Below are 26,987 nucleotides of genomic sequence, written 5' to 3' on the forward strand. Positions count from 1 at the left end.
GTTCCCTGTCAGAGAGGGTGGGGGACTAGGTGTTTGTATTTATATTTATATTTTGTATTTATACTTTTTAAATGTGCTCTGTTGGGCAAACTCCCTGTGCGCACCTGCTACCTGCTGTGTAAGACCGGCCTGTGGGGGGCGCCTGGGTGGCTCAGTGGGGTAAGGATCTGCCTTAGGCTGAGGTCATGATCTCAGGGTCTGGGATCCAGCCCCGCATGGGGCTCCCTGCTCATCGGGGAGTCTGCTTCTACCTCTCCCTTTGCCCCTCCCCCAACCCCCATTCATGCTCTCTCTCTCTCAAATGAATAAATAAAATCTTTTAAAAAAAGAAAAAAGAAGACTCTATGTGCACAGAGTTCACACCACAGGGCCTCTGTGTTCTGGCTCCGGACTGAGCCTCAGCAGAGCGAGCCCCGCCGCTCCAGCCCCACCTGCTGAGGGAGGAGAGTACAGGCCCAGCCTGTGGCCAGCACCCTGTCTAGCTTTGCCTCAGCTGCATGTGGGCCTCTGTTCCCTGCCTCCTGTTCATGGTGGCCCCCACTGGAGAGGTTGTCCCCAACAGGCAGTGGTCTCAGAAGATTCCCAGACCCTGCCCTGGGCTATGACCCACACATGGTGCCAGCTTAGCTCCCAATAACCATCTGCAGGCCTGGCTATGGTCTGTGGGACCCCTGCTGGATTTAACCCAATCTAGAACTCTGGAGTTGGCAAAAGATACCCACTGACTCTGGGTGACTCTGTGTTTCCCTCGGCTGCCAGAGTCCTTCTTTGCCTCTCCAAAGTGGGAAGCGTGATCTTGGGTGTCCTAATAATGTGCTCCCTGAAGCCCCACCTTCCTGGAGACATGAGCCCCCCTCCCCCACACCAAGTTACCTTCTGTTCTGTCTTGACTTTGGCATTGTAGAAGGAGATGGAGTCTGGGCCCTCAGGCAGCATCCTCTGCTGCAGCTGGTTGAACTTGTCCTGGTCATCTTCTCCCTAGGGGAGGCTCAGCTCAGTCCCTTCTGCCTGCCATTGTTAGGATCTACCCTGACAGCGCCTGTTGGGGGCATCAGGGCAGCCACTCACAGGATGTGCAAACCCCCATGCAGGGTAGCTCATAACCCCCAGGCCCATATTTTCCAGATACTCTGTAGCTGCCACCTGGCAGGATGAGCTCCCCCAGAAAGGTAGCAGCAGGAAGTGATGTCTTCTGTGTCCTCATCCTCCATAATGGGGGAGAGACCTAGACTTGTTCACTTGCCCAGGCCAGCTGTGGGAGAATCTGGGAGCAGCCTATACACTGCCATCTTTGTGGAGAAAACAGAGGACAAAGGGTACTGCCCCCACACCCTGTGCTCATCCACTGTCCCCACTCCAGCCCCTGCGGCACTCACCAGAGATACGAGCCTGCTGACAGGCACCATGCCCGGCCGGATGCTGCTACCTGGCTTCAGGGACACTTGCATGTCCTCAGGGATGAAGAAGGATTCATTGTACCAGATATCAAATTCTGCAGGGAGGCGGGAAGACAGCACTGTGAGGTGCTGGGGAGGCCTCGGAAGCAGGTAAAGCCTGTGTGTGTGCTTGTCATAGGCTCACCCTCTGTTCGCTTCCTGCTCTAGGGTCTCACCCTTTCCCGTCTCCCTCTCTGGCTCTCAGAATCCTGGGAACACTTCGGAAGCCCCTACCCAGCCCCAGACCCTGTCAGAGAGACGCTCTGACATGGTTTCCAGAACCCAGACCCGGCCCTCTGCCTCCTGTGACCTCAGGTGGCCAGCCGGCCTTCCCAAATGGCACACCTGTGAGCAGGCGGTGACGACACTGGTCCACCAGGTGCTGGCAGTACTGGATCTCAGCCCTGAGGTCACGCAGGTCCTGATACTCAGCCCGGTACTGCTTCTTGAGGTCTTTGAGCTTCAGGATCAGCAGGAATTCCTCCTCATCGATGATCATCAGCCCCTTGTTTTCATACTCGCCTGCAGGGACAGGGGAGGTCAGAGAACGAGGTGCTCACCTGGGGTGTGGGGAGGAAGGCGTTCCGGAAAGAAGGAACAAAGTGCTGGCATGAAGACCACAGACTAGAAGAAGGGCTGGCTTGTGGAGTGGGGGTGGGCAAAGCATGAGGAGGCCAGGCCACCAGGACACGTCTCACCAGAAGAGGGAGTTCAGCTCGGAGGGGGCCACACTGGCAACTTTAAGAACAGGAAGAGTGGGCAGGGGAGAGGGTAGAGATGGCGCATGCTTCACACTTATTTTGATCTTAAACCTCACCGGCCAAAGATAGTTCCGTAATAACCTCAACTGAATGGACGTTTACGTTCTTTGTGAGTCATAGACACGAATTGCCACCACGGGCTAGCACCACAAGGCACCTGGGCAAGGTTATTAATAACAGAGAGTGTGAATCTGTATCATGTCAAAAGGCTATCAGAGGCTCCAGGAGGAAAGGAGTCCGTTGTGCTGTTTTGTCATCTCATGGTCTCTACATGAGCTTTTAAGGTCTGTCAGATGAGGGTTACTGAGTTAAGACAAAATAACATGGTCTGTGGAGCCACGCACTCAGCCGGACCCTGCCCACGGGACCTTGAAATCTCAGCATAGGCATCAGGTCAACCCCATCAGGGCTGTGGGGCTCCCACCCCCAGGAACCCTGGAGAGTGAGTCTTCTGTGTGACTGAGGTATGTGGCCAGGGGAGGGAGCTGGAAGCGTGAGGCAGTCTCCAGGTGTCCTTCCACTGATATTTCCTGGGGAAAAATGAAGTTACATATTCACTGACACCATTTATGGAAAAACAATTAGGAATCTTGAATTGGTCCCAATTCAAGAAGTCTAGAGTGGGAGGGGGTACAGAGTGCCCCCCCGCCCGCGAAGGTCCCTCCCCTTCAGGGCAGAGCAGCCTGGTCTGTGTGCTGTGGGCAGTCCCCAGTGTGGTCACTGTGACAGACACAAGTCCTTCACAGAGTAAAGTCTTTACAGTATTCTGCTGACATGGGGAGGGACCATGAACACTTCGTGTCCCACAGGGTGGGGGTGGGGGCGGTTCCTCTGATTATTGCCAAGGAAAAAAACTTCAAAGAGTTGAACCTAAAATGATTTTTCATTTTTCTTTCACAAAACACTAATTAACATGCCAAATTTGCTGACCTTTCTGGGCCAATAAGTGGCTATCAATCAAAATAAATCAAAAAACAAATTTTCTTGATCTATTCCCTCAAGATAAAAGTATTTTATTTGGTATTCTAATAACCAATGGAAAAACAACTGATGTTGGTGGGGAAAGAGCAAAAATATGTTTTTTTGGACTCCTGGGGGGCTCAGTCAGTTAAGCCACTACCTTTAGCTCAGGTCACGATCCCATGGTCCTGGGATTGAGTCCCACATCAGGCTCCCTACTCAGTGGGGAACCTGTTTCTCCCTCTCCTTCTGCTCCCCACTTGTGCTCTCTCTCCTTTAAATAAATAAATAAAATCTTTTAAAAAATGTTTTTATACTGATAGATAAAATTTTAAATATTTTAAGTTTTTATTTATTTGAGTATCTCTACACCCAACACAGAGCTCGAACTCACGACCCTGAGATCAAGTCACATGCTTTTCCAACTGAGCCAGCCAGGTGCCTCCAAATTTTCACTATTTTAAAATAGTGTTTATTGGGACACCTGGATGGCTCAGTCGGTTAAGCCACTGCCTTCGGCTCAGGTCATGATCCCAGGGTCCTAGGATTGAGTCCCACATCAGGCTCCTTGCTCAGTGGGGAGCCTGCTTCTCTCCTTGCCTCTGCCTGCCACTCTGCCTGCTTGTGCTCTCTCTCTCTCTGACAAATAAATAAATAAATAAAATCTGCTAAAAAATAATAAAAATAAAATAAAAATGTTTATTTAATCTTCATCTCATTCCTTAAAAATATCTGTTTTCAGGTATATTTAGGCATAAATGATATGTCAGCATAGCATGAATATATATTATCTAAGATACGTAAATAAGTAATAAGAAGTTGCCGTCAAAGAAGGTGTGGGCAGAAGGGACAAAGAAGTCATTGGTCCTGTAAGATCTTCACCCTGGAGGTTCTGGCTGGAGCCACCATTGCCAGCCCTCCCCCGTGCCCAGACCCATGGAGGCTTAGCCCTCTGGAGCAGTGTGTCACTGTTGGTCTGTAGGGTATAAGCAGAGTGGCCTGAAGTATTTGGAGCTGCCCTCTGAGAAGTAAACGAGTAAAGCGCACATCCCACTGTGAGATGATCCGCCTGGCCCGCCGAAATCAAACAGACGACATCTGGAGATGCCCCAACAGCTTGCCGTCTGGGTGGCCCACCTGGAACAGGGCTGTGGCTTAGCCAGGGGAAGCCCGCTAACCTCCGGTGTGCCCCGTCGGGAGAAGGACAATGGGACCAGCACTGTGAACAACAATGTGGCTTCTGAACCTCTGGCCTCCGAGTTGGGATGGTTACTCATTAAAATGCAGTTCTGGGCCTTGCTCCAGATCTCCCGAGTTAGCCAGTAGTCAGGGCCTGGTAGTCTGTGTTTGATTGGCCCTCCCCGATGAGTCCTCTGCACACTCAAGGTGGGAGGGCACCCCAGGGCAGGGGTGAGCACGGGTCCATCATTGGGACAAGGGCACTAGGGTCAGGGTCACCAGGTAAGCACCCTCGCCACACTGAGGTCCCTCCTCTCTGAGCCTAAGGGCCCCCCAGACGCCACCTGCCTTAGGAGACGAGACTGCCAGGCCAGCATGGGTGGTGAGGGATGGGCATGAGGAATGGTCTCAGTGACAATGGCTCCTTAAGCCCTCTCTTTCCCTCCTCAGTTTCTTGTCTTCACCAGCACCCTCACGCCAATCAGACCACCCTGGGCAGTGAGACCACACCAGGACCTAGGGCCCTTGTGGGGGTCACCAGCTGCCCATCTCTCTGGGGAAGTGTCTATAGGACCAAAGGCCTGCTTCTCCACTGGGAGCAGCACACACCAGGTAGAAGGCCCAGCACCTAGGTCTGAGATAACAAAATAGCGGGAGATCCACAAGCAAAGGCTGCCTGATAGGGAAGGAGCCTGTGACTCCCTGGGGCTGACTAGACCCACACGATGACCCAGGCATGAAGACCACAGTCCCCTCCCGTTTCCGTCCTCTGGTGCCCAAGGCTGCCCCATTTAGAGCAGGATGACTCAGCTCCCACCGCCACCCGCCACCTTCCCACCACCCGCCACCTTCCCACCACATTCACCTTGCTTCTCCCGGATTGATTTCTGAAAATTTAGTGCCTCCTTGGTCAGGTCCATCTCCCGCTTGATGGCATTGATGCGCTGCGTGGTCTCGCTGGCCCTTTTCCTCCGCTCATTCAGGATGGATTTGTTCTCTTTGAAGATGCGGTTGATCTCACTGCCCCGCTCGTTCTTAAAGTCCTCGAAGGCCACAGGTTTGGGGGGTGGGGTACTGGGCCTGAAGACAGAAGGGGAGGGAAAGGGGAGCCAGAGCTACCAGGTACTTTGCCCCTCTTCCTGGGGTGGTTGGTGAGGGTCTTCTGTGGGCAGGCGACCAGAAGTCCTAGGGACTTTGTGCAGGAACCACGCCCCCAGGTCTGTCTCTGACTCCACCCGCCCCCCAGCAAGGGCACGTGACCATCGCAGCAAGTAAGGACAGCGAGGAAAAGTGTAAAAAACAGAAAACAAAGCAAAAAACCACTCACTACCTATTGGCAACTACGCTTTGATGTATCTCCTTCAGGGATTTCTTTGATACATTATTTAATGTTTGACGTCATGCAGCAGATATCATTTTACATCTTAAGTTTGTCACAGAGGCATTCCTTCATGCTGTGAGGATGTGAGGTGAAGTGTTGGGGCAGGGGATGTGGACTGTCTGCAGCTTCCTTTGAAATGCATCAGGGGGCGCTGGGGTGGCTCGGGTCGTTGAATGGGGCCTGTGATTGAGAGCCCCCGCCCCTCAGGCTCGGAGTCTGATTCTCCCTCTCCCTCTGCCCCTCCCCTCTGCTTGTGTGCTCTCTCTTGTGTGTTCTCTCTCAGATAAATAAATAAAAATCTTAAAAATAAATAAATTTTTTAAAAGTTAAAAAAATGCATTAATAAATAAAATACTAAAAAAGGGGGGGTGGTGCGTGGGTGGCTCAGTGGGTTAAAAGCCTCTGCCTTCGGCTTGGGTCATGATCTCAGGGTCCTGGGATCGAGCCCCACAACGGGCTCTCTGCTCCACATAGCCTGCTTCTCTTCCTCTCTCTCTGCCTGCCTCTCTGCCTACTTGTGATCTCTGTCTGTCAAATAAATAAAATATTTTTTAAAAAGTTTAAAAAATGCATTGAAAAAATAAGAGGGATGGAGAGAAAGACGGATGTGTGATGAAGTAAGTAACGTGTTCAATGCAGAACCAAGAAGGTGTCGGCTGTACGTACTTTCAACTTCTCTGAGTTCTTGGAAATGTTCATCTGCTAAGGAAAGAATTCTTCACGCACATCCTTGTACATCCCAAGGGCAGAGACAATCATTCACTTAGTACCTTTTCAGTAACATTAGCTAGTGAAGGTGTTTCCAAAACTCGTTTTTGGCTTTTTAAATGAATGATGCCATGAACACCTGTTCGCATAAATTTCTGTCCACAGCTTCAATCATTTCCTCAGGCTCCACTGCTGAACACTCGATTACTGGCTCACCAGGGAGAGGAACCGTGTAGCTAGAGGAAGGGGTCTCATACCTTGAAAAGATGGGGCCTTTTAATTAGTTATTTTTAAGTTAGTTATTTTTTTTAATATAAATACATTAGTTTTTTTTTTTAATGTAAACATAATTCTTTAAATGACTACTCTCTGAAGAGCCTAAAATGATTCCACATATAACTGTGTATCTTGGAGGGCTCCTAAGGCGGGACTGGTTCGCGTATGGCTCAGCCATCATATTGCTTCTTTCCGGACTGTGCTCCTGGCCTTTGCCTATTACCCCCTCTTCTACTTCTCATTTATCTGTAGGCACTCTTGACATGACCACACTCGGGTTTTGAGTGGTCTGGTGAACTGGCCTGAGGTGCTTACCTGGGTGGGCGCCACTCCTCCTTTGGGGAGTCTAAGGGAAGGGGCTCAGTGCTGGAGGTCTCTCGGTCCCGCAGGGGCAAGTCTTTGACATCTCCCTCCTTGGACGATGGGGTCGCCTGGGTCTTGGAAATGGAGACCTCCAAATCCTTGCCACTCACAGGGCTGCCGGCACCTTCCTTTCTTCCTGAGGAGCTGGAAGGAGAAGGCAGGGAGGCCCCAGGGCTCAGTCAGAGGCAGTAAGGTATCTCTGGTACTTAGGGGAGTGACATTTCCAAACCCACAGAGAGAAAAAGCCCCATCCCATGCAGTCCTAGCTGGATCATAAACCTAGGCTGAAGGGCAAAGGGTATGACCCTAAGCCACACCAATGGGCATTCTTCTCCCCCTCATCAGAATGAGGAGCCCTCCCTTAGCAGTCCCTGGCAGGAGACACCTGGGGAAACTAGGCAGTCTCCAGGTCTGAAAGCGGCTAGGCCTGTGAGGAGGGCCACAGGCTCCCTAGAGCATCCGGGCTGCGGAGGTCTTCATCACACAGCCATCCCGGGAAGGCAGAGCCACCACCCCGCATAGGTCTGTCTGGGGACCAAAGATAAAGCAAGACATGTCTGCCCTGCTGCCCTGATCAATCCACAACCCACTCTCCCACCTCCACGAATGCCCACAGCCACTCCCAGAAAAGTAGCTGCCCTCTCTCTCCAAGTGATGGCACCCAGGGTCCTCCTCCTCCTCAGAGAGGCGCATGTGAGCAGGCCTGAGCCGTCAGGAGGAGACCAAGGGCCTCGGCAACCCCTGCTACTCAACTCCTGCCCCACATGGAACAGTTTTCTACAATCAGCTCCGGCCTGTGTCCTCTGACAGACGATAATAATAGCAACACCCATTCACATGGTGTACTTTCTAGGTACAGGGACTGCCTTCACCTGTTTATCTTCCCAACAACCCTCCTGACTTTGAAGCTACTATTATGATTCCCCAATTTAGGAAGAAGAAAACGGAAGCCCAGAGAGGCTGCCATGCCTCACACAAGGTGACCCCTTCTGTGAGAGGAGCCTCCTAGAGCCTGTGTTCATGTCCACAGCTACCAGCACCTTCCAGGGAGGGCATCTCATTTAGTGAGCCTTGACACTCCTCTCGCCTGGCGCACACAAACGATTCTTGTCTGGAAGGTGAACTGGGGCATTCAGGTGACATGAGTACCAAGGAGCTGGGTCACAGAAGGACTCCGGCTAGGGGTGGTTTCCACATATAATACCAGGGCGGTACCCAGCGTCTCTCTTCTACTCTATCACTCGTCAGTGGTGTCACCTTGGAAGTGACTTCCCCTCTCCAAGCCTTGGTTTCTACATTAGTAAAATGGAGCCATGACCTCCTACCTCCTGGGATTGCTGTGTGGACAAGAGGTAACCAGCTTAGCCTGGACCCCACAGATGTTGCTAGTATTCTCAGCAATACGAGCAACGGGGACCACCCAGTAGCAGAGACACTAGCTTGTGTCCTCTCTTTCACCAGCTGAGGAGGGCCAAGTGGTGAGCAGGTAAAGCAACAGGAAGGTTCCTCACCTGAGCTGTTCTTTGAACATCTTCCTGGACTTGGGTTTCTTCCCAGGTTTGGTAGAGAAAGGCATGACCCCGAGTCCAAAGCTTTGTCCATCAGTCTCACCCACGAGGTGGCCGTCAACGTCCATAAGCCCTGCCTGGATAGAGGCCAGCCACAGGGCCGAGGGTTAGATTAAGGGTTTTGGCCTGTGGGGGACCCAAGTAACTCTTATGCTCAGGTGGGTATATTCACCCCACATGCCAAGATGGCAGGCCCAGGTTGCCAGCTTGAGGCTGTCTCCAACAGCACGGTCTCTGACCACCAATGTCCACATTCCACATCAACTTCACTCAATGGTCTGGTGTCTCAGGCCAACCCTTGCGGATCTTAAGGCCTGTTTCCAACCTAATTCCAGGAATTGGTCTTGTTTATGGTCATGTTTACGGTCATGACTCCAATCCTGGAGACCAGTCTGAATTCATATCCGGTTTACTCTTGCATGGGTCATGCTCATCCTGGTGTTCCCTTTATCTGTTGCAACCCCAGATCTGCTTGAATGTAGAACCCCTGCTGCTTCTGGAAAGGTCTGGAGATGGAAAAAATCTGACATGAACGCTGTCAACAGGAAGAAACCGTGCATACCTTCTGGACTGCGGAGATGGCAGCAAAGTCATTCTTGTCTATAAGGGTATACTTCCTGCGCAAAGTGGACTCCACTTCCTGCTCCTGTTGGCTTGAGAGAGAGGAGAGAACACCTTGCACCTTGGAGCTAGACTGAACCTTCCAGATTGAGAACCAAGTATGAGAACTAGAAGTCATTCGAGTGTGGCCCCTTGTGATGGAGCCACACTCTCATCATGAACCAGACAAAACAAGCCCATTCCACACCCCGATTCTTCAGAGCACATACCACTTGTTCACCCCTCAAATTGGCAGTGGCCACCCTTGTATGTCAGGGACTTCTGCTCCAAGAAAACTTTAACAAGGACTGTAAGCCTGCCTCAGGACCATGGTTTCCCACCTAGGTTCTATCTTTAAAAGGCCCCAGGAAATCATGTCACCCATGCCTGTGCTACCACCCAGCACAAGCTGCTCACTGTACAGGTATGTCTGCCCCAATACATCACAAATGCCTCCTGAGATGGGGGTGGGGCACAGGGTGTATTCACGATGCCCTGCTCTGGCCACACTCAGGGCTGGCACTCCAGAAGGACCTCCCATCTAATTCATGAACTCATGAACTCATGAACTTCTTCTCTGAGTTGTCCTTGAACAGACAGCTCTCCTCCCGGCTTCCCCCAGGGGAAGGGGAGGGTTGGAGGTTCTGAGAGCTCAGGGGCCTGGGCACACCCCAAGGACTCTGAGCTGGCTTCTCATCCATGAGAAACAAGGTCGTGTGCTGAGAGCTGCACCCTGGCCACAGGAAATGAAAACGGCAGTCTGATGTAGGAGTCTGATGGGCAGGTGAGGGTCCCTTACCTCAGCACCACCCGGAACTGGTTGAACACCTCCTGGATCTGTCTGAGGTTGATGATCTGGAGGCAAGACAGCAAGGCAGAGGTTGGGCCTCAGGCCGCACAGGGTTGAGGGTGTGTCTACACTCAGAAGAGAAACCAGAACTCCTTGGCTAACCCTTTAATCATGTATGGCTTGAGAATGGAACATCAGGAACCTCCTCAAGAACAGAGAAACAGGGGTGCCTGGATGGCTCAGCTGTTGGTGATCTGCCTTTAGCTCAGGTCATGATTTCCAGGTCCTGGGATCAAGTCCCTGCGTCGGGCTCCCAGCTCAGTGGGGAGTCTGCGTCTCCCTCTTCCTCTGCCTCTCCCCTGCTTGTGCATACTCTCTCTCTCTCAAATGAATGAATAAAATCTTTAAAAAAAATGAGCAGAGAAACACAACTGATTCATAGTTTTCAAACTAAGTAAATACTGAGGCTATAAAAATGAACTTCCGTGGAGTGCCTGGGTGGTGTAGACAGTTAAGCAGCTGATTCTTGATTTCTGCTCAGGTTGTGATCTCAGGGTCATGAGTTGTAGCCCTGCACTGGGCTTCATGCTCAGCAGGGAGTCTGCTTGAGATTCTCTCTCTCTCTCCTCTGCCCCTTCCCCTGCCATGCTTGCGTGCTCATATCTCTCAGATAAATGAGTCTTTAAAAATTACCTTTTCTAAGTGAAGGTCTCTATAAAATTGACTCTAGTTCTTGAAAATACTAAGAAAAAATTTTTAATAAAATTTACTGTCTTCAGCTCCCTCCTGTTTCTACAAGGTTCTATCATGAACTTTCTGTGTAGCACATACACATCTGTGGCTCGAGGAAGGCCACTGGCTTCCCTCTTGGCCCTACAGACCACAAGTATTACCCTTGACAGAGGGTCATTCTGGGACTAACCCTGCTCCAAGGCCAGAAGAGCCCACCCCTCAGTTGTCCCAGGCCTGTCAGTTAGAGCTGCCACATTAAGAAGACCAGGGTGGTGGGGACGGGGCGGGGGCTGCCATGTAGCTCCCCGGTGAGGGGTTTCCTGGCCTGCACTGTCAAAATAGAATGCATCCTTCCTTCCCCCTGAGGACCCTTCCCTGTGTGGCTGCTGTCTCTTCCTCCTTAGCTTACTCCAACACAGGCCCTGCATGTCTGCCCTGTCAGCCCACATGACGGACACCCTTGAATGGCCTCACTCCACCCGGCACAGCTGAGCTCCTGAGTTAATTCCACTTTGATTTCCCTTTCACTCTACAGGTGTGGCCACCCAAGTACACAAGGCCGAGCATTTTGCTGAAGTCACACAGCAAGGAGACATCGGAGCTGGGATGTGATCTAGGGCAGCCTGGCTCCAGGGACCGCCCTGTGCCCACGGTGATGGACCACCCCCTGTGGGTCAAGGCTATTCAAGGATGCTGGCCACTCTGAGGGGCACACCCATCCTTATAACCCTAAACATGGATGCTGAGGCCTTAGTAGGCTGTAGGGCCCAAGTCCAGGGGTCCAGCACCACCCACCCCATACCCACTGCACCCATTCGGTGTGAGGTTCCAAGGCCAGCCCAGCACAAGTCGGGGGATGCCCAGGATAGGGAGGGCATGGTCCCGAGGAGAGGATCCTTACGTCAATCTCATCCAGCGTCCCCTCCAGGTACCTCCGCACCTGGGAGTTGATCTCAGCAATCTGGATTTCATCCATGGGATCGTAGTTCACAAGGGTGCGGTTGGCCTTGAAGGAGGATGAAGAACATGTCAACAAGCTCCAAACACCTGAGCCCAACAGGGGCAGCAGGGGTCGTTCTGACAACCAAGGTGGGGAGGTTGGACACAGGCCCTGGCCAACTAAGCCAGCTCCATTGCCTTGACCACTGGGTTCTGGCTAGGTGCTGGGGTCACAGAGGGACAACTAGGTCTTGAGAGCTGCCTGACATGGGCTTGCCACTCCAAGCAAGGGGGCTGAGACTCAGCAGACTCTGTCCCCTGAGGGCTATGGGGGGGGGGGTGCCTCTGCTTTGAGACCCTCCCTGGACCATGAGTAGGCCCAGGCAAGCCATCAGAGGTCTCCAGTTCCCACCCTCTGCCCTCAGGGCACTCTGCTACTGCCCCTCCCCCACTGCCCAATCTGTTCCACCTCCCTGACCTTGACCCCCATGCTGTCCGCCCCTGCCCTACCTGCCTGCCACCTGCCCCTCATTTTCCTGTCAACTGTCTGCCTCTGCTCCCTGGTATCTGACATCCATGCCCACATCCTCCTGGTCTTCTAGTATCCCTAGCTTCCAAGCATCCCTGTTCCCCAGCCCCCTTCCCCACGTCTCCCTACCTACTTGGCTTGCCTACCCATCTGGCCCCTGTCCACCCAGTCCCTCTGCCCACCTGGTATCCTGACCTCACCCCCTCTAGCAGTCCAGCCAACCCCTCACCCCAAACCCCTGCCGCTAGCCCCTTACCAGGCTGTCATGGATGGCCAGCTCCTGCTTGAGCAGCGCCAGCTCCTTCTCCAGGTTCTTCACCATTCGCTGCCAGGAAACATAGTTGGGGGTGGGGCAGGGAGGACGGGTAGAGAGATCACCCTCCTCTCCCACAACAAGCCCACAATTCCCCAATCTATGCCTGGATATCCAGACCCCTCCTGGAAACCCATGGGGTGTGATGTCAGCATCTGGACAGCTCCCTCCCAGTCAGTGACTTTTCCCCAACTGGGGTGAGTTTAGGGTCTCTGGGGGCCTCAGCAGTCCCCTGACCTCTGCCTCTTAGAGCAGAGGAGACAGAACACAGTGAGCACAGGCACCCACAGGGCAACCGCATACCCCAACTCCCAGGAGCTTCAGATTTCTGGTCTACCAGGGTGGTGTCCCTCTCAGTGCAGCCCACTGCCTCCAGATGCTCTCCAAGCACAGTCATACCTTTAACCCTCATCCTTCCTGACCATTGCACAGACATATCGCCGTTCCCTGCTGATAATCAGGTACGTCACCTCTAATATTTTTGCTGCTTCAAACAACACTGCACAACATTTTTGTCCTTAGATCTTTGGGTCTTTCTAGGTTTCTGTTGGGTAACGTCGGCCCTTTGTGATCTGCCCCCATTACTTCTTCCCTGCTGTTCCCCCCAAGCTCATTCCAGCCCTACCAAATTATTTGGCACACTCCTGCCTCTGCCCTACCTGTCCCCTCTGCCCGGGACACTCTTCCCCCAAGTACTGCCCTGGCTCACCCCCACACCTCCTTCAAGTCTTTGTTCAAGAGCTTCTAAATTAAGCACATTTCAATCACCCCGCGGAAAACTGCCATGCCCTCCCCACGCCCACACCACTCTTTTTTGCAAATCTTGCTCTAATTTTTTTCATAGCACCTATCACCAACATACCCCAGAGCAATGCCGTTTCACAGAACTTTCTGTTATGATGGAGATGGTCTTTATCTGTGCCATGAGCTACATGTAGCTATGGAACACTTGAAATGTCACTAGTGTGACCCAGAAAGTGAACTTTTATTTTAACTAATTTAAATAGCCCCAAGCAAGCAGAGCTAATGTACTGAGCAGTGGAACTCTAGAACTTATCTATTTCTTTCTTTTTTTCCCCCCTAACATTAAAAAAATTGTTCAAGAGAAATTGTAGGCAGGCATACCTCATTTCATTGCACTTTGCTTTATTGAACTTCCCAGAAACTGCACTTTTTACAGATTGAAGGTTTGTAGCAACCCTGTGTCAGGCAACTCTGTTTCGTACCATTTTTCCAATAGCATTTGCTCACCTCATGTCTCTGCATCACATTTTGGTGATTTTCACAATATTTCAAACCTTTTCATCATCCTTGTATTTATTATGTGACCTGTGATCAGTGATTACAACTTGCTGAAAGCTCAGATGATGGTTAGCATTTATTAGTAAAAAAATATTTTTTAACAGTTATTTACTTATTATTATTTTGCGTAGGCTCCCCAACCAGCATGGAGCCCAACATGGGGCTTGAACTCACAACCCTGAGGTCAAGGCTGGAGCTGAGATCAAGAGTTGGATGCTGGGTGCCTGGGTGGCTCGGTGGTTAAGGCCTCTGCCTTCAGCTCAGGTCATGATCCCAGGTTCCTGGGATCAAGCCCTGCATTGGTCTCTCTGCTCAGTGGGGAGCCTGCTTCCCCCCTCTCTCTGCCTGCCTCTCTGCCTACTTATGATCTCTGCCTGTCAAATAAATAAATAAGATCTAAAAAAAAAATAAGATCTTTAAAAAAAAAAAAGAAGAGTTGGATGCTCAACCAACTGAGTCAGCCAAGAACCCCACTGAAAAACCATTTTTAAATTAAGGTATATACTTTTTTTTTAGACACGATGCTATTGCACATTTAGCAGACTACAGTATGGTGTAAACATGACTTTTACAGGCACTGGGAAACCAAAAAATTCATTTGACTCACTTTATTGTAATAGAAGGTATATTATAGTGGTCTGGAGGTATGAGTATTTATGAATATTTAAGGTGTACAACAGCATACACATATATATAGTAAAATGATTGCTACAGTCAAGTTAATTAACATATCTATCTCCTCACCTAGCGACCATTTCTCTGTGTGTGCTAAGAGCCTCTGAGATCTACTCTCTTAGCAAATTTCCAGTATACAATACTATTAACTACGGTCACCATGTTGTACATCAGATCCCAGAACTTACCCGTTGCATAAATGAGAATTTGTGCCCTTCGACCATCATCTCTCCTTTCCTCGGCCCCTGCCCCTACTCTTGGTAACCACCACTCTACTCCCTGCTTCTATTAATTTGACCTTTTAGGTTTCACATATAGTGAGATCATGCATTATTTTTCTTTCTGTATCTGGTTTATTTCACTTGGCATAATGTCTTCCAGGGCTATCCATGTTGTTGCAAATAGCAAGATCTAGACTCACTTCCTGGTTTGGTTTTTTTTAATAGTTTATTTATTTAAGTAATCTCTACACCCAACATGGGGCTCGAACTCACAACCCGAAGATCAAGAGTCACATGCTCGGGGCACCTGGGTGGCTCAGTTATTAAGCATCTGCCTTGGGCTCAGGTCAGGATCCCAGGGTCCTGGGATCGAGCCCCACATCGGGCTCCCTGCTCGGCGGGAAACCTGCTTCTCCCCGTCCCGTTCCCCCTGCTTGTATTCCCTCTCTCGCTGTGTCTCTCTCTCCATCAATTAAACAAATAAATAAAAATGAGACACAGTGAGAGAGGGAATACAAGCAGGGGGAGTGAGAGAGGGAGAAGCAGGCTTCCCATTAAGCAGGGAGTCCAATGCGGGGCTCGATCTCATCATGACCTGAGCCAAAGGCAGACGCTTAACGACTGACCCACCCAGGCACCCCAATAAATAAAAATCTTTTAAAAAAATAGTCACATGCTCTCCCAACTGAGCCAGCCAGGTGCCCCTAGACTCACTTATTTCTTATATTTATTATCTCTCTCTCCCACCCCCAGCAGACCATCAGCTCTTTGGGGACAGAGACATGTGTTTATTTGCATACTAACATTCCAAGTGCTTCAAAAGTGTCTGGCACGTGCTAAGTGTTCTGTAGACTTTAGATGAATGGATAAATGATATATTTCTAGAAACGGAATTGCTGAGTCATTTTTACAGTTGATAGATGAGAGGCACAGGGATTTTACGCTGAGAACTGCCACTGTGAACAGGGCTTCCTTCAGTTGTTGAAAAATGGCCACTGGAGGGAGCCCCTGACAACTAGATCCTGGGACTGGTGACCAAAGCTGTGACCAGTCTGCAGCTAGGGGTGACAGAACCCTGGCATCCTGGTGGCTCTGTGGCAGTTCAGGGCACAAAGCCTGGGACTCAAAGCGCATGACCAGGGTCCAAATCTGGCTCTGCCCCTCTGGGAAGCCCCAAGATGGTCTCTTTCAGTAGACTTCCTATGAGGTCAACAGGAGAGGCTTGGTGGCCAGCCCGTCCTCTCAGCTGAGGGATCTCCGCTCTGGAAAAGACGTCATGCCCCATCTAGAGAAGGTCTGGTTGCAACACTGAGGGCCTCCAGAGGGATGACTGTCCAGTGTGGCCGGGGGAGCCAAGCTTAGATCTCCGGGCCAGTCAGGTGATGTGGGGAGATGCACCCCCGCTCCAGGGGAACCAGCCTCCATGTCACATCCTGAGAGCATTGGAGCTGCTTCTCCTAATGCCTGGCAATCTGACTGGAGAGAAGCTGCTTGGAAACACAGAGCGGGAGCAGTGGGCCCCACAGAACAGGACCTGGTAGCACCTCCTAGCTGACGGACTCCTTTTTTTTGGGGGGGGGTACCCCAGGTGGAACACAAAACCTGGCCAAGTTCTTTAAAGCTCAGGGCCATTTTCTAGATGGAATCAGCACAGACTCACATAAGTTTTCTGATGGTCAGGGGTTTTCAGCATAAGTGTAATGAGGCTAATTCAGAAAGTTCTGCTTAAGGAGCACAGCAGGTTACGAGCGGCTCTCGGCCCAGGAAGCTTCCCTTGTTGACCCCCACTCCTCACGGCCTGCCGGTGCTCTCTTTTCTCAGCAGAAGAGAACAACAAGTGTCGCTCTGCTGCCTGTTTATGCCTGAGGCTCGCAGCCTTTACACCCCCTCACAGCATCACAAACTCACAGAGTGGGAGGGTCATGGGAGTTCATCAGTCCCACCCCGAGTTCAAAGGTGAAAACCCCAAGGCTCAGAGACAGCTGGTGGCAGAGGTGGATCAAGAACTCAGTCTCTCGCCTTATGGTCAGCCGAGGAAATGCCACGGAAGCTACCCCACCGCCTCGAAAAGAGGCATCTATGCTGAAGATGGTGCTAGAAATAACATTGGCAGGCTGGCTGTGGTCCAGGGAAAAAGGGGCAACCAAAGGAATTCCTCAGGTCTCAAGAATTCTTGCTTATAAATGCTGATCATAAAGATCATACACACGGCCACGCTGGGTGACACGGAGACTTGGTTGGCCGGGACCAACCATGCCGATTTCAGAACAAAAATTACACAGAAGGGCATGGAAGTGCTTGCTGTCCGGCGCATGGCCTACCCAGCCAGGTTCGCACATGGCAATGCGGGGGTCCCAAGTTCAGAGGACACCGGATGAGGAAATTAACAAAAATAAATAAAATCTGGGACGCCTGGGTGGCTCAGTTGGTTAAGCAGCTGCCTTCGGCTCAGGTCATGATCCCGGCGTCCTGGGATCGAGTCCCACATCGGGCTCCTTGCTTGGCGGGGAGCCTGCTTCTCCCTCTGCCTCTGCCTGCCATTCTGTCTGCCTGTGCTTGCTCTTTCTCCCTCTCTCTCTGACAAATAAATAAAATCTTTAAAAATAAATAAATAAATAAATAAATAAAATCCTCAAACTACAGAAAAGCATAGCAAATAATGCCATGAAACCCAGGAAGACCACCCCAAAACTGGACTTGAACAGCCAGATGTCCTATTGGATTCAATTTTTGTTTTTGTTTTTCATTTTTTTATTTTTTATTTTTTTATTTTTAAAGATTTTTATTTATTTATTCGACAGAGAGAGATCACAAGTAGACAGAGAGGCAGGCAGAGAGAGAGAGAGAGAGAGGGAAGCAGGCTCCCTGCTGAGCAGAGAGCCCGACGTGCGACTCGATCCCAGGACCCTGAGATCATGACCTGAGCCGAAGGCAGTGGCTTTAACCCACTGAGCCACCCAGGCGCCCCTTTGTTTTTCATTTTAAGAGATAAAACATGGCAGGGTGCCTGGGTGGCCCAGTGGGTTAAAGCCTCTGCCTTTGGCTCAGGTCATAATCCCAGGGTCCTGGGATCGAGTCCCAAATCGGGCTCTCTGCTCAGCGGGGAGCCTGCTTCTCCATCTTTCTCTGCCCGCCTCTCTGCCTACTTGTGATCTCTGTCAAATAAATAAATCAAATCTTTAAAAAAGAGAGAGAGAGAGAGATAAAACATGGCAGATAAATGTGAAGCCACTATGAGCCTCACTCCAAGTCCATACCACCCGACATTCCAGAGGGAACCCCCAACCTCTGTGTGGTCTTCCCACTCCCACACTTTTTTCTTTCACTGCCCTTGCATCTATCCATTCATGATCTTCAGCTTTGCTGTGCACATTTTTAGACTCGGTGGAAACGACAGAAGCTAGCGTTTGGCCCGCTGTGGTCCCACTTGAGATAATCCAGACACGCAACTTGAGCCTGGACTCCCTCCCTCTGTAGCTCACTTAGCTAGTCTCCTGTTAATTAAAGGCTACTAATCCAATGAGCAGTGGGAGCCCTGTTCTGTCCCGAGGCCATTCACACAGGTATGCGAAGAACGCTTCTAGACTGTCCACCCAGAAAGGGACCCTGCTGACCCGTACGAGTGAGTAGGGGACTAGCTAACATTTACTGAGCATTTACTCCACGACAGCACTGTGTTAAGGGGTTTCTCCCCGCGAGCTTATTCTTCACCACATCTCTTTGAGAGTGGATTCTGCTACTTCTCCAGTTCACAGTCAAGGACACTGAGGCTTAGGAAGGGTAAGCATCTCACTGAGGCTAGGCAGCTGAAGGAAGGAAAGAGCAGGTCGCCACACCACGACAGCCCACTGTGGGGACCATGGCTCTTGACTACTGTGCCAGTGGTTCTCAAGTGTGGCCCCAGAACAGCAGCAGCAGCAGCATCAGGGATCTTACTAGAAATGTAAATCCTTAAGCCTCACCCCTCCACCAATGGAATCAGGAACTCTGCGAATGGGTTCAGTGACTTGCTATTCCGGAAGCCTGCCCGGGGTTTGGATACTCGTGCGTGTTTGAGAGCCACAGCTCTAACCAACCCAAAACTTTCCTCTGCCTCCAAGCCATGGGTTAGCTCTAGGGAGCCACAGGGACCATTATTTTCCATCAGGATTTAGACTCTGGAAGGTCTAATTAACTGCTTTGTCATGAGCTTAGGGCATGCATATGCTCCTGTCTCTGGTAACCATGATTCTACAAGCATCCTAAAGGAAAGCCAAGTTACCAGTAAATGAGTTTTGATTTGGCGAGATGTTGCCAGCATGCTCTCCACAGCAGCTGGATGGATGACACTGTGGCCAGAGACAGACACACGCTCTGCACATCCCCACCGTCATTCTCCATCGTCAGAACAATTCTAGTTTGGGCTGGTCTGACGGTGGAATTCCACTAAGCTTTCAACCTGCATTTCCCTGGGCAGTGGTGATGCTGAGTGCGACTTCTGGTTGGTCAGCTCTGCTTGCTTAAAGGGATCACACAGGCTGGGACGAAAGAGGTTCTGTGGTGGCATAACCAGATGAGTCTGAGAGTCTGTCCACACCTACTTCACTTCGAAACAGTTAGCTCTAAGGAACTCTCACCTAGAAGCCCCCGAAAGCCTCACACAATGAGCTGGGTGGTAACCTGACCTGGCCCTTTCATCTGTGTGCTGGCCCCCTAGGGGGTCTCCAGGGCCTCTGAAGACCCTGGTCTGCCCCAGGGTGTAAAACGACAGACCCAAGATTGCAAGGAGATCTTCAGGTGAGGCAGAAAGGGAAATGAGGCTTGTGTGACCCAGGCAGCACACCCACACACCTTCCCCCCAGTGAGACACCTGCCCACAAGCCCCTTAGTACCTCAGCATCATACTTCTCGTTGATGGCAGGCTCTGTGGTGACCAGCTTCATCCTGCTGGCGAACCGCAGCGAAGACAGCTGAGAAACAGATCAGACAGACCTCTGTGTCTTTAGCCAATGGTTCGTGAGTGGAGATATTTGCAAAGGAGGTCCAAGGAGCCCACCAGAAAAGATGAATCTCTGCATATAGACATACTCCATAGTGAAGGGTGGGGTCTCCTTCTTGGGGAGAAGGGAGGGGCAGCCAGGCAGGGATAATTACAGCTAGAGGCCCATGAGGCAGTCACGTAAGCGGGCACTTGAGAAACGGCCCCAACACGCTGCTCCATAGCACTGTTGTTGCATGAGAGGTGGAGGGCTGCTCCCCGGCAATGGGGAACAGCCAGTGGTAGCACAGGGCAGGCCCTAAGATCCCAGCCTCACACCATGCTGGGCTGACTGGGGGCCCTGAAACAGGGAGGCAGACTTGGGGTTGGGGGCAGGGTCACCCAGGAGTGGCCCAGAAGAAGGCCCAAAAGGGCTCTTCCTTCAAGCAGTCTGGTCTAGTGGTTAAGAACTCTGCCCTGACCAACTGTGCAACCTCTGACAGACTTTGGAGCTTCTCTGTAAGGTTGGGAAGAGCTGCCTCCCAGGGCCCGGGAGGCTTGGTGAAGAGGTCTGTAACATGCTCTCTACATGACTGGCCCATAGCAAGCCCTCGGGAGGAGGCCCCGTCCCTGCAGCTTGAGCAGCTTCTGTGTGGGCTGGAATCAGGCTCTCTTGCTCTGCGCACAGCAGCAAGTGTGGCCAGGGCGCCCTCGCTGTATCTACTCCCACACGTTACAAGCAGTGTCACTGAATAAAGCAACATGATCCTTGACAGGAATAGGGTGGAAGGCTTAAAGCACTTGAAAAAGAGAATCATTAGCTTCCACACCCCAATATTCCTTTGTCCCAAACCCCCGAGACCCTTCCAACAGCAGCTCCGGGTTCCATGGGCTGTGTCCTGGGTCACAAAGCTCTGGGGATGCCAGGTACCAGGTGAGCTGCTTCCTGTGTGGTGACCATCTCAGGGGTGGGGATAAGGAGAGAGGGGGGCCTGTCTCAGAGGGCATTTCCTCAGCAAGGTAGTCAGGAGGCCAGATTTTCATATGGCTCCTCTTGGGGTTCGCCCGTGCTTTGTCATGCTGAGACTGGGAGGTTCCTGAAGCCTTCCTCTGGGGATGCTGCCTGCACGTCAGCGGGAGCTCCCTCCTGGCCTCCCAAGTCCCAGGGCACCCTCTCTGGACGCAGACCGGTCCCTAATGCAAGAAACTGGAAGGCCCTGCAGTGTGCCTGGAAAGGATCTATTTCGCCTAAATGGATTCTCCAGATGACTGAAGCTTGCCCTAACCATCCACCCTTGACAAAACAAAATGCCTACAGAGAGCTTCCCCAATCTGCCTGACTTATCATAGTCGGGCAGATTGGGGAATCTGGAGGAAGACCGCTGCAGGGGTGCCCAGCTGCGTGAGCTTACCCGTGTCACTGCCTCAGCCATTATGGCCTATATGACTGCCTCTGGTTCTCATAAGCTTGTCCCCTCCCAGGTCACCTGGGTCCTGCAGCTGGGTTAATCTCCCTGAGCCACAATGCTGGCCACAGTCCTCCCTTACTCAAACGCCATGACACCCCAGCAACTGGCAGAACAGCGAAAGCATCAGCCTGGCCACCAGTGCCCGTGTAGCCTCTGCAGTTTTTTCTCCCCTTCTTCTTCCCAGGCCCTCCCCTGCAGTGGCCAGATGTTCCTAGCATGGCCCACACCTTCGGGCCCACAGTCTCCTCTGCCAGGAGCACCTCAGCTTTCTGTACTACACATCCTTTAACCGCAGCCGGCTCGGTGCCCACCTTCCTCACCCCAGTTTCAGGAAAAGTCCCGTTTCCTCTGAAGGGCTCCTTCATCTGGGCCTCTCATGTTACCGAAGGCCATGGCAAGGAACCTTGTGGCCTCAGGCCACAGGCACCTCACCTCTCCCAAGCTGCTCTTCCCAGCCCATCCCTACCACCCTACACACAGCGCACACACTTAATGCCTGTCAGCTCACCCAGGCCTTATAACCGCAGCCCAGAATCTGTGGTACTTCTAAGATTGTTAAGTGTGTAATTATGAAGAACAAGAAATCCGCTGTCCTAGATCCCAGTTCTCAGGAGCAGCACCCCAGGGAGCACAGTCCTTTCCCCCTGCGAAACTCTCCTCACAGAGGCCCCCACCCTGTGCCTGCTTCCTGCCTTGTCTCCTCCTCAACACAGCCTCTGCCCCTTGGTACTTGGTATGTGGATCTTGCCTGGGCCTCCTGCAGCAATTTTGGCTGATTTATCCCCTGGATCCCTTCCCTTTTGACAATGTCTGTGGCTAAGTAGGCCAGCTTAGCCAGCCCAGAGCCAGCCTTACCCAGCCCTGGAATCCGTGAGAAGGATTCCAAGTAGGCCGTGTGGGCTGTCTTTACATACCGTCTCTTCTAACTGGGCAGCTTCTCCATAGATGTTCGTCAGGAGGACCATATTGCAATTTCCCCCTGCAGAAAGGAGGACACAGAAGCGCCATGAACCATGTGGTTTTCTGCTAAGAGATTCCTTTGAGTCTGGTGGGGGTCTGTTATGGATTGAGTGTCTGTGTCCTGTCAAAATTCCTATGTTGAAGTCCTATCCCCCAATGTGATTGAATCCAGAGAGGGGGCTTGTGGGAAGTAATGAGGTTTAGATGCGGTCCTGAGGGTAGAGCCCCCATAATGGGATTAGTGGCCCTATAAGAAAGAGAGAGGGACCAGAACTCTGTCTTTCTGGTCCCTCTCTCGTTTCTTTCTTTCTCTTGGCCATGTGAAGGCACATCAAGAAAGCAGCCGTCTACAAGCCAGAAACAGAGTCCTCACCAGGAAACCATCTGGGACTTGCAGCCTCCAGAGCCGTCAGAGATAAACGTCTGTTGTGTGGGCCCCCCCAGTCTGTTATGGCCACCCGAGTTGACTCAGACAGGGTTACAGTGGACACATCCAAGCATGTTTGAGGTTGGAGGAGGGAAGGGAAGGGGAGAGGCCACAGGATGCACCTAAAAGAGGAGCAGGGGGAGAGCAGAGGAGAGCTGGCATGGGGCAGGGAGGGATGGGGAGACGGCTGCGGGTCAGGGTTTCGCTACTGGTGGCACTCCACCAATAATCAGACACTCATGACTGCGCCAACAGGCCCAACACGAAAGCCTGGAGACACGAGGATGCAAAGACACAGCCCCTGCTCCTCTGTTAGAGAGGCCGTAGGGGAAGAAAAGGCAGCGTAGGGAGAGGCCCACCACGGTCTTGAAGGCCATGAAGGATTCTTCCAGGTTTAGAGATGAGGGGAAAGGAGACGGTATTCCCAGCAGAGGAAAAAGCTTCCACCAAGGTTCTGCGGGAATAGCATGGCACGCTGTGGGTGACAGACAAGGATACCACTCATGCTTCTGCCTTTTCCGCTGTGTCTGCGTCTGGGGTCACCAAGAAAAGGCCGCAGGGAAGCACAGGCCAGCGGAAGGGAGCAATTTCGTGATCACCAGCGGCAGCGAGGCCCGGCCTGTCCCTCCTCTCGGGGTACCACCCACACCCTCACCTAACGAGTCCTTCAGGGCGTGGGTGAGCTTGCTTTGGCGGAAGGGGATGTGGTCCCGCTTCTGGTCCCCGAGGGCAATGATGGCCTGCTCCAGGAATGACAGCGACTTGTTGATGTAGGTGGCTTCCTTCAGCATGCGGCCCTCAGACTACAAACCAAAAGTTACATCCACTTCACACCAAGTGGGGAGACAGCCCCGCGGAGAGCCCTGTGGGTGGGTGACCAGGCCAGAGCCTCCTTCCCAGAGCCCGCCATCCTCCCAGTGTCATGGGACTGCATCCCACCTTGGGCTAATACTAATACTCCCAGGAATGCTCCTGCAAATATTTATGGGGGCGTTCACGTGCATATGAATACGTACGTGAATATTCCTATGCAGACTCACTTAAGAGTCACACCGGCATGAATCCGCCCAGGAATGTTTGTACAGATATGTGAGCACATCACCCTGAGGCTATCATACGCATAAAAACACGTAGGCAGGGGCGCCTAGGTGGCTCAGTGGGTTAAGCCTCTGCCTTCAGCTCGGGTCATGGTCCCGGGGTCCTGGGATCAAGCCCCGCATCAGGCTCTCTGCTCAGCGGGAAACCTGCTTCCCTTCCTCTCTCTCTACCTGCCTCTCTGCCTACTTGTGATCTCTGTCAAATGAATAAATAAAATCTTTAAAAAAACAAAACAAAACACATAGACAGATGCACACAGGAGGGGCACCTAGGAGGCTCAGTCAGTGAAGTGTCTGACTCTTGATTTCCACTCAGGTCATGATCTCAGGGTTGCGGGATTGAGCCCTGTGTCCCGACCTGTGCTCAGCCTGGAGTCTGCTTGTCCCTCCCCCTCTGCTCCACCCCACCTGTGCGCATGCTCCCTCTCACTCTCTCCCCGCCTTGTTCTCTAGCTCTAAAATAAATAAATAAAATCTTTTTAAAAATGCACACAGAATCGCTTCTCGGCCTTTTGGCTAAGATCAAGTGTAAAAATGCACGTAGAAATGCATTCAGTGAATCCTGTGAATTCTTATGCTACTACTCAAACTCATAGGAATGTCTAAGATGAAATGCGGCAAGACTCATGGGGACACCCCTCTCCCCATACACAGAGAAAGGCTAGTACTAGCACAAAGCATTTACTGAGCACTTCCTGAGGGCTGGCACCTTGCTAAGAATTTGGCGCCATCATCTCAATGTTCACAAAAATCCCATTAGGTAGGAACTAGAACTATGTTGCTGCTGGTTCACCTCTACTGATACCAGTTCCCCCAGCTCCACAGGGTCAAGCCCGTGTGCTCTAGCATGCCTAGCTGAGGACTGGGCTCTCAAAAACCCTGAGGGACAGCCCATGTGCACAGGCTCAATGCTGGAAACAGGCTGTGGCTTGCTGAGAAGGCACCTCCTGTTACCCACTTACCCCAGACTTCCCCAGCCTTTCCGAGCCCGCTAGATCCACCAGGTTAATTTTGGAAGTGACGTACTTTTCGTCTGATAAAGTCCGTGAATGGGCCTAGGAAACATCCAAGCAGAGGTTAGACATCACAGGGAGAAGTTTCTGACAAAGCAGGTCCCCGGGACTCGGCCGTCCCTCCCGGGTTCTTCAAGGAGCTCGCGCTCACCTCCACATAGATGGTGAAAATGCAGTGTGACCTGGATGAGTTTTTGTTCATTGTGTGAGAGGCTATAATCCTGTTGGTCTCTCCCTGAAAAGGAGGGGGAACATAGACAGCATTTTGAAAAATTAAAATAGTAAGATATTTGGGTCATTTTTAACTATACCAACAGCTACACAAGAGATTTCATGTTACTGCCATCAGACCTTCCAGAGAAATCTCATTTATAAACTAGTAGAATGGGAGACCAACCTGGAGTCCAAACCTAGACCTTCAGCCTCCACTAAGGTGTGTGAATCTATAGAGCATTCTGAAAAGCAAAGTAGAATAAATATTAAGAGTTTTAGAGGACACCTAGGTGGCTTAGTCGGTTAAGCATCTGCCTTTGGCTCTGGTCATGATCCCAGGGTCCTGGGATCTAGCCCCACACTGGGCTCCCTGCCCATCAGGGAGTCTGTTTCTCCTTCTCCCTCCTGCTCATGCTCTCTAATAAGTAAAATCTTTAAAAAAAAAAAAAAATGAAGAGTCTTAGAAATGTTCACGAATACTGACTTACAATCAACCTACATATTCAGTGATTAGGGAATGATCTGTCTATACAGTGGAATGTGACACAGCCAGGAAAATGTTGAATATTTTTTAATCATAGAGAAACATAGAATCTAAAATCACAGCAAACTAACTTCAGTGGCACAGTAAAAGGATCATACACCAGGATGATGGAGGACTAACCCCTGGGATGCAAAGATGGTTCAGCACGTGCCAATCAATCAATGGGGTGCACCACATCAACCAAATGAAGGGTGAAATCATATGGTGGAGCAATCTAAGGAACACAAAAGCACTCCCACAAGAAAGAATACACAGATGCTTCCAATAAGATGTTCAGAATGGTCACTTCTGGGTTGGGGTTTAGAGGTCATTTCTTTATTTTATTTATTTTTTTTTTTTAAGATTTTTTTTTTTTTTTTGACAGACAGAGATCACAAGTAGGCAGAGATGCAGGCAGAGAGAGAGGAGGAAGCAGGCTCCCTGCCGAGCAGAGAGCCCGATGCGGGGCTCGATCCCAGAACCCCGGGATCATGACCTGAGCCGAAGGCAAAGGCTTTAACCCACTGAGCCACCCAGGCGCCCCTATTTTTTCATTTTTTAAAAAGATTTTATTTTTAAGTAATCTCCACACCTGACGTGGGGCTCGAACTCACAGCCTGCTGTGAGTTCAGCATGTTGCTCCACGAACTGAGCCAGCCAGGGGCTCCCATGTGTTCTTTTTTTTTTTTTTTTTTTTTAAGATTTTATTTATTTATCTGACAGACAGAGATCACAAGTAGGCAGAGAGGCAGGCAGAGAGAGAGGAGGAAGCAGGCTCCCCGCGGAGCAGAGAGCCCGATGCGGGGCTCGATCCCAGGACCCTGGGATCATGACCCAAGCCGAAGGCAGAGGCTTAACCCACTGAGCCACCCAGGCGCCCCCCATGTGTTCTTTTTATATATGTTTGCGTTTTCATGTTTTTACAGTGAACATGTTATTACTTTTTTTTCTGAAGATTTTTTATTTATTTGAGAGAGAGCACACATGTGCATGTGTGCACACAGAGATGGGGGGGAACAGCAGAGGGAGAAAGCAAACTCCCCGCTGAGCAGAGAGCCTGACGTGTGGCTCATGCCAGGACCCTGAGATCATGACCTCAGCTGAAGGCAGAGAGTTTAACCCACTGAGCCACTGAGGCACCCCCCACCTTTTTTTTTTTTTAAAGATTAGTAACTTGTATTTTTTTTTAAGATTTTATTTATTTATTTGTCAGAGAGAGAGAGAGCATACACAAGCAGGCAGAATGGTAGGCAGAGGTAAGAGAGAGAAGCAGGCTCCCCACTGAGCAAGGAGTCCGATGTGGGACTCGATCCCAGACCCTAGGATCACAACCTGAGCTGAAGGCAGTGGCTTAACCAACTGAGCCACCCAGGCGTCCCGTAATTTGTATTTTTTAAAGGGACAATGGGCCCTTGCCTCTAATTCACAGAATTGGGCCCTAGAATACACCTAAAGACATGGCAGAAATGCCTGTTCTTAGGAGAAAAAGGACCTGTGGGAGAGACCCCCGTCCCCTTAAAGGCCCCAAAGAAATACTCTGAACAAGGTCCAAAGCAGTGGTGACAAGGTCCCCTGGGGAGAGGAAGGGAAGCCCT

At 51.2% G+C, this 26,987-nt stretch overlaps 1 protein-coding gene and 1 long non-coding RNA gene across 4 annotated transcripts in view; one reads left to right on the forward strand and one right to left on the reverse strand.

Annotated features, from left to right (window-relative positions):
• The window catches only part of LOC111144201, a 56,922-nt gene extending 47,777 nt beyond the window's left edge, over positions 1 to 9,145 (forward strand). Inside the window, exon 4 of the long non-coding RNA XR_002640369.1 lies at positions 9,099 to 9,145. This is a non-coding gene — a long non-coding RNA (uncharacterized LOC111144201). The remainder of the gene's footprint in view (positions 1 to 9,098) is intronic.
• Positions 1 to 26,987, reverse strand: part of LOC111144199 (kinesin family member 9) — a 49,387-nt gene that overhangs the window by 7,063 nt on the left and 15,337 nt on the right. For all 3 annotated transcript variants that reach the window (XM_022498409.1, XM_022498408.1, XM_022498407.1), the window contains 15 exons: positions 24,808 to 24,891; positions 24,606 to 24,698; positions 23,202 to 23,349; positions 22,074 to 22,138; positions 19,605 to 19,682; positions 12,479 to 12,547; positions 11,656 to 11,760; positions 10,032 to 10,087; positions 9,195 to 9,285; positions 8,576 to 8,709; positions 7,017 to 7,208; positions 5,202 to 5,416; positions 1,782 to 1,958; positions 1,377 to 1,492; positions 874 to 978 (listed from right to left, as the gene is read on the reverse strand). In XM_022498409.1, coding sequence (XP_022354117.1) covers positions 874 to 978; positions 1,377 to 1,492; positions 1,782 to 1,958; positions 5,202 to 5,416; positions 7,017 to 7,208; positions 8,576 to 8,709; positions 9,195 to 9,285; positions 10,032 to 10,087; positions 11,656 to 11,760; positions 12,479 to 12,547; positions 19,605 to 19,682; positions 22,074 to 22,138; positions 23,202 to 23,349; positions 24,606 to 24,698; positions 24,808 to 24,891 — 1,728 coding nt within the window. The remainder of the gene's footprint in view (positions 1 to 873; positions 979 to 1,376; positions 1,493 to 1,781; positions 1,959 to 5,201; positions 5,417 to 7,016; positions 7,209 to 8,575; positions 8,710 to 9,194; positions 9,286 to 10,031; positions 10,088 to 11,655; positions 11,761 to 12,478; positions 12,548 to 19,604; positions 19,683 to 22,073; positions 22,139 to 23,201; positions 23,350 to 24,605; positions 24,699 to 24,807; positions 24,892 to 26,987) is intronic.

Source organism: Enhydra lutris, unplaced genomic scaffold (assembly GCF_002288905.1).
Source record: "Enhydra lutris kenyoni isolate GAN:26980312 unplaced genomic scaffold, ASM228890v2 scaffoldscaffold10, whole genome shotgun sequence".
Classification (NCBI taxonomy): domain Eukaryota; kingdom Metazoa; phylum Chordata; class Mammalia; order Carnivora; family Mustelidae; genus Enhydra; species Enhydra lutris.